The sequence below is a fragment of the Zonotrichia albicollis genome, chromosome Z (genome assembly GCF_047830755.1).
Source record: "Zonotrichia albicollis isolate bZonAlb1 chromosome Z, bZonAlb1.hap1, whole genome shotgun sequence".
Taxonomy (NCBI): domain Eukaryota; kingdom Metazoa; phylum Chordata; class Aves; order Passeriformes; family Passerellidae; genus Zonotrichia; species Zonotrichia albicollis.
In genome coordinates, this window is record NC_133860.1 from 87034941 (window position 1) to 87046590 (window position 11650).

Below are 11650 nucleotides of genomic sequence, written 5' to 3' on the forward strand. Positions count from 1 at the left end.
GGCACACCCAACATGGCGGAGCGGCTGGTGACCTTCGAACAGGGCGGCGCCATCACGTGTCGACCCCAACGCGTTACTGGGCGCGGCTTGTGTCACCCTGACCAATAGGGAGGCGGTGTTGGGCTGGGCCACGTGGTGGGCGGGGCGGTGCTGGCGTGTCTGGCTGCGCATGCGCGGTGGTTGAGGGATGGGGAGGAGTCAAAGAGAAGGATCAGTGGGAGCAATAACGGGGGGCACTGGGGGCATTAACGGGGAGCAGTGGGGGTGAGGGGGGTAATAGCGGGAGTCACTGAGGGTATACGGGGGCAATACGGGGGTGTAGGGGCAATATCGGGGTTCAGTGGGCTCTGGGCTCACCCACAGGCTGCACGGGGGCAGCTGTGAGAGGTGAGAGATGGGGCCGTGACGGAGGTGGCAAGCCCTAACAAATCAAAATTATTGTACACACTCACCAAAACTAAAAGAGATTCCCCCAAGGAAAGCATGGCTCCTCCCCTAGGATAAACCCTCAGGGATCACGGGGGAGCGAGCTGGAAGAGCGGGGGCAGAAACGAGACAGGGGGTGGGGTGCTGTGTGTGTTTGTGTGTCTGTGTGTGGAGAAGGGGCTGGCTGTGCGTCTGTCTGTGGGGAAGGGGCTCTGTGTCTATCTGTCAGTGTCTGTGCGCGGGGAAGGGGCTGTGTGTGTCGGTGTGTCTGTCTGTGTGGGGAAGGGGCTCCATCTATCTGTGTGAGTCTGTCTGTGTGGGGAAGGGGCTGGCTGTCTCTCTGTCTGTCTGTGTCTGTTTGTCTGCGTGGGGAAAGGGCTGTGTGTCTCTGTCTGTCAGTGTCTGTGTGTGTGTGTGTGTGTGTGTCTGTCATTGTGTGTCAGTGTCTGTCCGTGTCCGTCTGTCGGTCTGTGGCAGTGGGCGTGTCCCTGTCGCCCCGTGATGACGTCGCACGCGGTGTCCCCGTGACGCGACGCAGCGATGGCGGCGGCAGCGGCGGCGCTGCGGGGCCGGCGCTTCAAGTGGGCCCTGGACCTGGGGGCGGCTCCGGGGGCTCGGTGAGGCCGGGGGGACACCCGGGACAGTCGGGACGCACCCGGGACACACCCGGGACACCCCCGGACCCCGAGCGGCCCCTCACCCGCCCCGCTGTCCGCAGGCCCCGCGGAGCCGCCGAGGGCCGCGGCCCGCTCGGCTTCGCTGACCGGCAGCTGGGGGAGGGCGGCGTCCACGAGAGCGACAAGATCCTCATGGAGAAGGTGTGAGGGAGGGAGCGGGGGACAGCCGGCACTCCGCGGGGCTTGGGGGGCTGTTCCGTGTCCCCACACAGCCCGGGCATCTCTGTGGGACCGGTCGCTAGCCCGGGTTCCCCGCACTCCCACCCCACCGGGCAGCCCTGGGCCGAGTTCCCCGCGTCCCCAGCGTTGCTCCCTGGTGCTCGACACCGCGGTCAGCTCTGGAGGGCGCTCCGTGCCTCAGGCCATCCGTGGGTCCCCGGCTCCCCGTGGGGGTGCTCCTTGCCCCGCGTCCCTTCCCTAACCCCGGCCGTGCGGGTCCCCCAGCCCCGGGCACGCGTGACGGGTGCTCCCTGCCCTGGGATCCCCCAAATGCCGAGTCCCCACACCCTCCCTGGGTCCCCAAATGCCGTGTCTCCCTGCCCACCCTGGGATCCCCCAAATGCCGTGTCCGGATGCCCCCCCATGACCCTCTGTGTTTGCAGCGCTGCTGGGACGTGGCTCTGGCGCCGCTGAAGCAGATCCCCATGAACCTGTTCATCATGTACATGGCCGGCAACACCATCTCCATCTTCCCGGCCATGATGGTCTGCATGATGGGCTGGCGCCCGCTGCAGGCCCTCATGTCCCTGTCTGCCAGTGAGTGCAGCCCCAGTGTGGGGACAGCTCCACGGGGACAGCCCTGGGTGTCCCTGCAGAGCCCTGGGTGTCCCCACAGCCCTCTGAATGTGCCACCTCTCCCTGGGTGTCCCTCAATCCCCTGGGTATCCCACAGGCCCCTGGGTGTCCCTGCAGTCCCCTGGGTGTTCCCACAATCCCCAGTAGTGCCACAGCCCCCGTGGTGTCCCCACATCCCCCTGGATGACCAGATGTCTCCCACAGCCCCACAGTGACCCCCACACCATTCCCCTGTGGCCAGCACTCCCCCGTGGTGCTGCCCACCCCCTGCCCCCCGTGCCAGCAGCACCATGGGTGTCACTGAGAGGCCCCACTGTGTTCCCAGCCCTGAAGGCCCTGGAGAGCTCCAGCCGGCGGGCGCTGCAGGGGCTCGTGTTCCTGGTGGGCAACGGGCTGGGGCTGGCACTGGCCCTCTACAAGTGCCAGGCCATGGGGCTGCTGCCCACCCGCCCCTCCGACTGGCTGGCCTTTGTCACCCCTCCGCAGGTGAGACGGGTGCTGGGGACACCTGGAGAGTTGGGAATGAGGGGGTCACCCTGCCCAGTCAGGGGGTTCTGGGGTCACCCCACAGAGTCAGGGGTGATGGGGACAGAGGGCGTTCTGGGGTCACCCTGCACAGTCAGGGGTGCTGGGGACAGCCTGGAGAGTCCCCAGTGGGGGGGTTCTGGGGTCACCCCACAGAGTCAGGGGGTTCTGGGGTCACCCTGCATAGTCAGGGGTGCTGGGGACAGCCTGGAGAGTCAGGGGTGATGGGGACACTGCACACAGTCAGGGGGTTCTGGGGTCACCCTGCATAGTCAGGGGTGCTAGGGACAGCCCACAGACTCAGGGGGTGCTGGGTCAGACCCCCAGGGCCCCCCACTCACCCATTCCTCTCTCCCCTCTCTTGGCAGCGAATGGAGTTCACTGGGGGGGGCCTGATCTTGTGACCCCCTGCGCCCACCCACCAATAAAGGCAATGGCAGGATGGTGACATCGTGTCTGGGGGGAATTTTGAGTGTTTGGGGACTAAAAAATGTTTATTGGGCTCTACTGGGGACACTGGGACAGCACTGGGAGTGCCCTGGGAACCTTGGGACCTGCACTGGGTGCACTGGGAGCTCTGGGGCGTGCACTGGAGCTGCTCTCAGAGCCACAGGACCCATACTGGGAGCCATGCTGGAAACACTGGGAATATACTTGTGGCACGCTTGGGGAGAGCTGCAGCCTGAGGCTGGCTCTGTGCTGGAAGCACTGGGTTCATACTGGGAACACTGGGGATCACATCAGGATCAGGATCTGACTGTAGGTCATGGTGGTGTCACACTGGGAGCACTGGGGCCATCCTGGGAGCCTGCCTGAAGAGCTGTGGCTCACCAGCACTGTACTGGGAGTGCTGGTGGTGTGTTGGAGGCACTGAGCACCTACTGGGACTGTGGCAGCCCTTACTGGGATTGTGCCACAGGACCTGTGGTGCAGACCAGTATTGTATTGGGAGCACCGGGCCCGCACTGGGATGGTGCTGGCTGTGCCCACACTGCTGGTTGCTGCCACATCTCACCATTTTACTGGGGTAGTTTCCCCATTTTCAGGGTTTTTCTCACCACTTATTGCCCATTTGTACCCTGGTTTTGCCCTTTTCCCTTGCTCTTTGATACTTTTTCCCTGCTTTTGCAGTAATTTCTTCCATTGTTGCTCCCAGTAGAGCCCAAACCTTTCCTTTCCAGTATGGACCAGTGCCTCCCAGTACAGCCTTGTGCCCTCTGCAGCCTTTGAGTGTGATCCAGGACTCCAGGATGACGTTGCCACGGCCCAGAGCCCAGTCCCAGTCCATCCCAGCAGCTCCCAGTGCTGCCAGTGGCACCACAGCTGCACTGGGGCATGGATGGGGCAGGGCTGTGCAGTGGGGACAGGGCGGTGTCACCCCTCACTGTCACAGCGAGGGAAAACTGGGACACTCAATATGAGCTCAGCAAGCTTCGTTTATTGATGAGAGCATCAGACATTCATGCACAACAAGTCATAAGCTCATACATATTGTGTATGGTTATACCATAATTATCAGCTCCTCTCCTACTTCCTCATTCTTTATATCTTACATCTTCTTTTTCTCATGTCTCTCTCTCAACCACAGCACCTTGTTACTGTCATACAGCTATGCTCAAGGCCACAGTGTCCCTGCAGCTGCAGGGACTCAGATTGGCTGGCTCCGGTTCTTTTCCAGTTCTTGGTTGGCTATTTAGAGGATGTTTCTGTGGTTTTTGTCACGTAGCTATTCTTCCACACCTCACTGAGCTGAGGGCTGTGCATGTCCCAGGGTGTCACCAGGCACGGTGACCCCAGCACAGCATTTCCCCCTGGCCACAGCTCCCACAGGCTCATCCAGGCTGGAAAATCCCCCGCAGGCCATGGAGTCCCAGCTGTGCCCCATCCCCACCTTGTGCCCAGCCCAGAGTTCTGAGTGCCACCTGCAGCGCTGGGCACTCCAGCCCCCCTGGGCAGCGCCAAGGCAGCTCCTGAGCCCCCTTTCCATGGGGAAATTCCTGCTGTGCCCACCCTGAGCTGCCCTGGCCCAGAAGTTCCCTCTGCTCCTGTCCCGTGGTGTCTCTGGTGGCCCCGATGGCACACGTGTCCTCCTGTCCCAGGGTGTCTTTGGCCAGTGCCCCCCCAGCTGTGTCTGAGCACTCAGTGCACTGGTGCTGCTGTGCCCAGAGGAGAAAGGCTGGCAGAGCTGGCCTAGCTCAGTAACTGGTGAGGCTTGGAATCAGTGGAGTGGAGCTTCTCACTCCTTTCCTTGGTTAATGTTTATTGTGCTTTGGATTGTGCACTTCCATAGTCTAATGCTTTCCCTAAAAGACCATTGTATTAACCCACCAGGTGCAATCCATTCTTCATCTGGCAGCATTGTCAGGCGCTGTGCAGAGCCAGAGGGCCCCCCGAGCCTCCTTTTCTCCACCTGAGCCCCTTCCCGGCTCCCTCAGCCTCTGCTGGGGCTGCATTCCCTTCCCAGCTCCGTTCCTGGACACTCTCCAGCCTCTCAGGGCCCTGCCTGAGCTGAGGGGCCCAAGCTGGATCCAGCCCTGGAAATGGAGCCTGGGCAGGGCCAGCACAGGGACAGTCACTGCCCTGTGCTCCTGGCATAGCCCTGGGCCCTCCTGGACACCTGGAATCATGGCCACGAGCCGCAGCTCTGGTCTCTCCTGGCACCGTCCCCTGTCCCTCCAGTGGCACTGGGAGGGTCTCCACCCCCTGTGTGCCCCATTCCCCAAGGTTCTTGTGGGGGCCTGAATATATGTTGTATTGTAAGACCTGTGTGGGTCTGAGTTGCTCCAAACGAGCTGCAGCTGCAGGGTCCTTAGCTGGGCAGCAGCTGTAGCTTGTGAAGGTAACTGAGATAAATAGGGGTGGGTCAAGAGCCCAGGAGGAGCCCCTGAGAAGAAAGGAAGGACTGTGTGGCAGAGAATGGAGAAGAGCCCCAGCAGAGAGAGCGAGAACAACGCTGCAGTGAAGATTACAACAACTGGTGACCCCGTGTGATGAAGAACACACAACCAAACATTGAGAGAAGGTATGGAATCCCCTGGACAGCCGAGAGCTGTGGCAGCCAGAGAGCTGGGACTTTGGAATATAATATGGCCTTTGAATTAAGGAGCTGTAGCAGCAGAAAGCTGTAAGAATATGGCCTTTAAGGAAAAGAGCCTTGGAACATCTAAAGACAGCCGAGAGCTGTGGCAGCCAGAGAGCTGGGACTGTATAGGGATATGTATATATTCTATGGTTGTATCTAAGACAGCCAAGAGCTGTGGCAGCCAGAGAGCTGGGACTGTATGCGTATTGTAATTGTATAATTGTTAAAAGAAAAGGGGAGAAATGTGGGGGCCTGAATATATGTTGTATTGTAAGACCTGTGTGTGTCAATGTGGGGGCCTGAATATATGTTGTATTGTAAGACCTGTGTGGGTCTGAGTTGCTCCAAACGAGCTGCAGCTGCAGGGTCCTTAGCTGGGCAGCAGCTGTAGCTCGTGAAGGTAACTGAAATAAACAGGGGCTGGGTCAAGAGCCCAAGAGGAGCCCCTGAGAAGACAGGAAGGACTGTGCTGCAGAGAATGGAGAAGAGCCCCAGCAGAGAGGCGAGAACAACACTGCAGCGAAGATTACAACAACGCAACACCTCTGGCAATCAAGCCATGCTCGTGGGTTTCATTCCTTTGGCCTGCTGGCGAGATCCCCTCTAGCGACCTAGGTTTGTTTGCAGGTGGTGGTGATGCAAGCGAGGCAAATGCTTGCTGTGCCTCTCTCCCATCTGCTGGAGCTGCCTTTTTGCATAATGTGCTGCTCGCACTGGGCTCCGCTGGGACATGCTCAGTACAGCACTGAGAGCTGCAGACAGCTCCTTCCAATGGCTGCTGCTCCTGGAGCTGCCTGCTCGCCGGGTTTCTGCTGCACTCTTGCTGCTTCAGGAAGGATTCTCTGAAAAGGGTTTCCTTTATAAAAGTCACTTGTTTTTCCACGGTTTTTATTGCCTGCCTTGCAAGCTCAGCTTGTTGCCAAATCATTTATGATTTCAGTGCTTCAAGCTCCTGAAGGGAAAAAGGAGAAAAATAAGTTACTTTAATTACTCTGCAACTGCTCAAACAAATAAACAAGCAAACTTGGAAAGAGAAATATTATGATTATTTAATAGTTTATAAGGTGCTTAAGCATATGCTGCTTTGACAGATTACACAATACCTCTGGTGATTTATATGCTTGCTATTTAAAGGCCAACAAAACAATACAGAACTTTAAAGAAAAGAGCCTTGGAACATTTAAAGACAGCTGAGAGCTGTGGCAGCCTGAGAGCTGGGACTGTATAGGGATATGTATATATTCTATGGTTGTATCTAAAGACAGCCGAGAGCTGTGGCAGCCTGAGAGCTGGAACTGTATGTGTATTGTGATTGTATAATTGTTAAAAGAAAAGGGGAGAAATGTGGGGGCCTGAATGTATGTTGTATTGTAAGATCTGTGTGTGTCAATGTGGGGGCCTGAATATGTGTTGTATTGTGGGATCTGTGTGGGTCCGAGTTGCTCCAAACGAGCTGCAGCTGCAGGGTCCTTAGCTGGGCAGCAGCTGTGGCTCGTGAAGGTAACTGAGATAAATAGGGGTGGGTCAAGAGCCCAGGAGGAGCCCCTGAGAAGAAAGGAAGGAGTGTGTGGCAGAGAATGGAGAAAAGCCCCAGCAGAGAGGCGAGAAAAACGCTGCAGCGAAGATTACAACAGGTTCTGGCAAGGCCATGCTGCTCCTGGAGCTCAGACACCTCTGCTCTTCCCTCACTGCTCATCCAGCAGTGTGAAGTCAGAGTAGGTGTGACAGCAATGACACAGCCTGCCCCAGCAGGGGACCCTCAGCAGAACCACCTGTAAGGCAGGGACATACCAGTGTCAGTGACAACAGGAAGAGTTTGTGAAGGGACACCTGCCTAGTGCTGGAAAATCAGGGAGCTGCGCCAAACTGGGATGGCTGGATCATTCCTGGGCACACCAAAGCACAGAAACAGCTGCTCTGAGGGGCGCGAGGGCCTGGGCATCCCATGTGGATCCCATGTGGATCTCACAGGGGTCTGGACACCAGTGTGTTGTGTGACATCCTCTCCCCAAGGTCAGCGTGTGACACAGCACATCCAGCACAGCCAGACCTCAGAGCCCTGACCCTGCTGTCAGCACTGTCCCCAGCACTGGCAGGCACATCCCTGGGCCAGAGCACAAGGAAATCCCCCTTCTGGGACAGCAGGGGGAGAAGCCGGTTCCTCCCTGCAGCCTCCAGGTCAGCTGAGCTCAGGAATGCCCTGGATCTCATTTCCCAGGGAATGCAGAGCCTCTGCAGATGGATAACCTGCCTGGATGCAGCAGGCACCTGAGGCTGCAGGCAGGGAACCCCCGAGGGACTCGGCTCTGCTCCCAAATCATCACCCAGTGCCCAAAGCTGAGCTGCACCTCCAGCACCCCTGGCCCGTGAGCCAAGGGCAGATGCTGGCAGCTCCTGGGCCACCAGAGCTGGCACAGCCCCACCCTGCCCCACCTGCAGACACATTTTTGTGCACAGCTGTGGGATCCCGGTGCGTGCAGGTCTCTGGGAGAGCATCAGCCGTGATTCAGCTCCAGGGCCTAAAGAGAGCACAGCCACTGTCAGCATTGGGCTGCCTAATGGTTTATGCTGGGCAGCATCTGTGTGCTGGGCAGAGGCTGCGGGAGCTGGGCTGGGCAGGCTGCAGAAGGGAACGCTGCCAGGGATGCCATCGATGCCCCCCAACATCTGCAGGGGCTGCCAGAGCACGGGCCGGGCTCTGCTCGGTGCTGCCAGTGCCAGCAGCAGCAGCAGCGGCCATCAAAGGGCGGGCAGCGAGGGGCAGGGCAGCAGGAGGGAGAACTTGTGTGCATGGAGGGACAGCAGAGCCCTGCAACAGCTGCCCAGGGAGGGCCTGGAGCGTCCCTGTGTGGAGCCATCCCAGCCCCAGCTGGGCACCTTGCTGTGGGTGCCCCTGCCCCTTTGCCCTGCCTCCCCTTCCAGGGCCCCACCCAGCTCCATCACTGTAATTAATTATCACAAACACAGCAGGACAGGGCCGTGGCACAGCTGCTCTCCCGTTTATTTCCATCGGGCTGTTGTTGGGCTGGGCGCAGGGCAGACTGGGCGTTCACACGGACGGGGGTGAGCTGGGCAGCCGCAGTGCGGGGCGGATGGGGGCTTTGTTCACGGCACAAACTCCCCGCGGGCCCGCCCGTGCTGCCGGTGCCGAGGGGACACCCTCGGGAGCCGTGTGGCGCGGGCTGCGCTCCTCTCCCGTCGCAGTGCCCGGGGAGAGCAGCCGCAGGTCATCCCGCCGATCCCGGGGGCTCATATACTGTCCAGCTTCTTCAGGATGAACGGAGCTGCGGAGAAAACATCGCCGAGTCGGGCGCGGCCCGCGCCGAGACTGCTGCGGGACGGTGCCGCAGCTCAGACACCGCGCCCGACGTGAGACACCTCCCGGGCGGCCCCGGCACGGCACCGGGAGTGCGGGGCCGGGACATCCCCGGGAACAGGGCCCCAGAACACCCCCAAAAGGCCGGGCCCGGCGCACGCCCGGGCCGCGCCACCCGGTGTCACTCACTGATCCGCAGCAGTGCGACGTAGATGACGAAGTTGCGGACGGAGGCGAGCACGTCGCGGCGCATCTTGCGGCGCAGCTCCTCGGGGTCCATCTTGGGCCCCAGCCCCTCGATGCGGAACATCCCGGAGCGGAGCGCGATCGCGATCCCGACCCCGGCCCCGGCGCCGCTGGCGGCCACGCGCGGCGGGAACACGTGACCAGACCCGCCCCGCCTCGCGCGACCCCGGCGGCCGCGTGCCTGGGGACGCCGCCGGCGCGCGGAGATGGCGTCACTTCCGGTCGGGCATGAGGGGAGCGGGACAGGGACTAGGGACAGAGGGGCAGCGGCAGGGATGAGGACAAGGGACAGGGACGGAACAGAAGGACAGGGATGGGACAAGGGACAGGGAACGGAGAGACAAAGGATGGGGACAAAAGCAGAGACAGGGAGCGGGACCGGGATGGGGACAAGAACAGGGACAGCCACAGGGACCGGGACAAGGAACAGTGACAGGACCAAGACACCAAACCAGGGATGAGGACAGCTCAATCTGTGGCGTGTCGCGGGCACGAGCAGAGGCTGTCAGCACCCAAACACCCCTGCCCCGGCAGCCTGGGGCTCTGGGGCTCGGGAAAGGAGGTTCAACCCCAGCCCTGGGTGGGCAGCGAGCTCACAGCATGCCCAGCCTGGGCAGAGCCAGCCCGGCTCCCCAGGCCGCCCTGGGGCACACGGAGCTCCCTGCCAGGGACACCCAGGGGACAGTGCCAGGAGAAGGGACAAACTGCTGGGCACAGCGGGGCAGGGCAGGGAGCCCCGGGCACAGCAGGGACAGAGCCAGCGTGGCACTGGGCAGTGACAGCAGCAGGGAGGGCACTGACTGCCCACAGAACCAGGGCACTGCAGTGCCTTTGGTTGGTAAAACGTGTCAGTAGTGAAGGGTTTGCTTGTGCTGCATGTGTGGGTTTGCCACCCAGCAAAACTGCAATAAAAAACTGTAAATTAACCAAGTATCTTGACTCTGGGGGGAAGACCCTGGACTAGGACAGGGGTAGGCCTGGCTGTGTGTGAGAGGGCACGTCACACACAGCGCTGAGAGTAACAGAATCCCAAAGGATTTGGGGTAGGGAGGGATGTCTGGAGGTGATCTGGTGCATCCCACAGGATGGATGGCTCCACACAGGGACACTCCAGGCCCTCCCTGGGCAGCTGTTGCAGGGCTCTGCTGTCCCTCCATGCACACAAGTTCTCCCTCCTGCTGCCCTGCCCCTCGCTGCCCGCCCTTTGATGGCCGCTGCTGCTGCTGCTGGCACTGGCAGCACCGAGCAGAGCCCGGCCCGTGCTCTGGCAGCCCCTGCAGATGTTGGGGGGCATCGATGGCATCCCTGGCAGCGTTCCCTTCTGCAGCCTGCCCAGCCCAGCTCCCGCAGCCTCTGCCCAGCACACAGATGCTGCCCAGCACAAACCGTCAGGCAGCCCAATGCTGACAGTGGCTGTGCTCTCTTTAGGCCCTGGAGCTGGATCAGGGCTGACGCTCTCCCAGACTTGCATGCACTGGGTTCCCACAGCTGTGCACAAAATTCAGATTCGTATCCCAACGTGCAGCGAGCCAATAATTACACACTGGAGAGAGTCAGTAAGTATTTATTTCGTTTGTGTAAACCCATGTGCTCAGTGTATTCCACACATGCAGCACAAGCAACCCCTTCACTACTGACACGTTTTACCAACCAAAGGCACTGCGGTGCCCCGGTTCTGTGGGCAGTCAGTGCCCTCCCTGCTGCTGTCACTGCCCAGTGCCATGCTGGCTCTGTCCCTGCTGTGCCCGGGGCTCCCTGCCCTGCCCTGTGCCCAGCAGTTTGTCCCTTCTCCTGGCACTGTCCCCTGGGTGTCCCTGGCAGGGAGCCCCTGGTGCTGGGGTTCAACCTGCTTTCCTTGGAGCCCAAAGTGCCCCAAGCTCCCCCATCAGCCTTTCCTGGGGGAGCTTGGCACCTGCAGCCCCCAGAGCACAGGGAATGCTGCCCGAGGGGCACACGGGGTGCCTGGCAGGGCAGAGGCAGAGCCCTGTGCTCCCCTCAGCATCCCCACGAGCTGCCTGGGCCCTGCGGCCAGCCAGAGAGAAAAAGGAATTTCTGTCAGCTCAGCAGAGGGAATTCCAGAGCGGGCTGCTCCCGCTGTGCCCCTGATTGCAGGGCTAATTGAGCTAATTGAGCCTGCCCTCCTGGCTGCAGGCCCGGCCAGGTGGCGGAGGAGCAGTTCCCAAAGCACCCACAGCCAGCAGGGACAGCGGTGACACCAGAGCAGCAGCATTCCCAAAGCAATTCCCAAAGACCCACAGCCAGAAGGGACACGAGAGGAGCAGCGTTCCCAAGGCACCCCAGCAGTGACAGGATGTTCGATGCCAGGCCAGGACAGCCCGTCCCAGCCACAGGAGGTGCAGCCCTGCCCTCCCAAGAGCTTTGCAGCAGCGTCCCCAGGGAGGGCACAGCTCAGCTCCCTGTGACACACGCTCAGGGCTGGCTGTGCCAGCTCCCGACAGCCCCATCGCTCGCTCTGAGCCAGGCTCTCCCCAGCCCTGCTGGCAGGAGCAGACTGGCAGGGCCCAGGCCAGTCTGGCACAGGACCAGGGAGTCTCAGTGTGCCTTTTGTGCCTGCTGCTCCTC

The 11650-nt window shown here is 60.7% G+C and overlaps 2 protein-coding genes and 1 long non-coding RNA gene across 4 annotated transcripts; 1 reads left to right on the forward strand and 2 right to left on the reverse strand.

The window, feature by feature from the left end:
- The first annotated feature begins 730 nt into the window (after nt 1-730).
- EMC4 (ER membrane protein complex subunit 4) lies at nt 731-3984 on the forward strand. Of its 2 annotated transcripts, none has more exons than XM_074532385.1 (5): nt 731-1043; nt 1145-1244; nt 1706-1859; nt 2224-2384; nt 3605-3984. In XM_074532385.1, exons 1-5 carry the CDS (start codon nt 967-969, stop codon nt 3842-3844), a joined length of 732 nt encoding a protein of 243 aa, XP_074388486.1. In that variant the 5' UTR covers nt 731-966; the 3' UTR covers nt 3845-3984. The 2 variants fall into 2 exon arrangements, with proteins under 2 accessions (XP_074388486.1, XP_074388487.1); XM_074532386.1 differs by lacking the exon at nt 3605-3984 and adding an exon at nt 2792-2871 and having other exon boundaries at nt 886-1043.
- Nucleotides 3985-4150: 166 nt separating this feature from the next.
- LOC113460347 (uncharacterized) lies at nt 4151-8453 on the reverse strand. The gene is made up of 2 exons (XR_012578012.1): nt 5830-8453; nt 4151-5782 (listed from the first exon to the last, which is right to left on the reverse strand). It is a non-coding gene; the product is annotated as an uncharacterized LOC113460347 (long non-coding RNA).
- Nucleotides 8454-8477: 24 nt separating this feature from the next.
- Nucleotides 8478-9239, reverse strand: TOMM5 (translocase of outer mitochondrial membrane 5). The gene is made up of 2 exons (XM_074532388.1): nt 9011-9239; nt 8478-8789 (listed from the first exon to the last, which is right to left on the reverse strand). Exons 1-2 carry the CDS (start codon nt 9129-9131, stop codon nt 8755-8757), a joined length of 156 nt encoding a protein of 51 aa, XP_074388489.1. The 5' UTR covers nt 9132-9239; the 3' UTR covers nt 8478-8754.
- Nucleotides 9240-11650: the final 2411 nt, after the last annotated feature.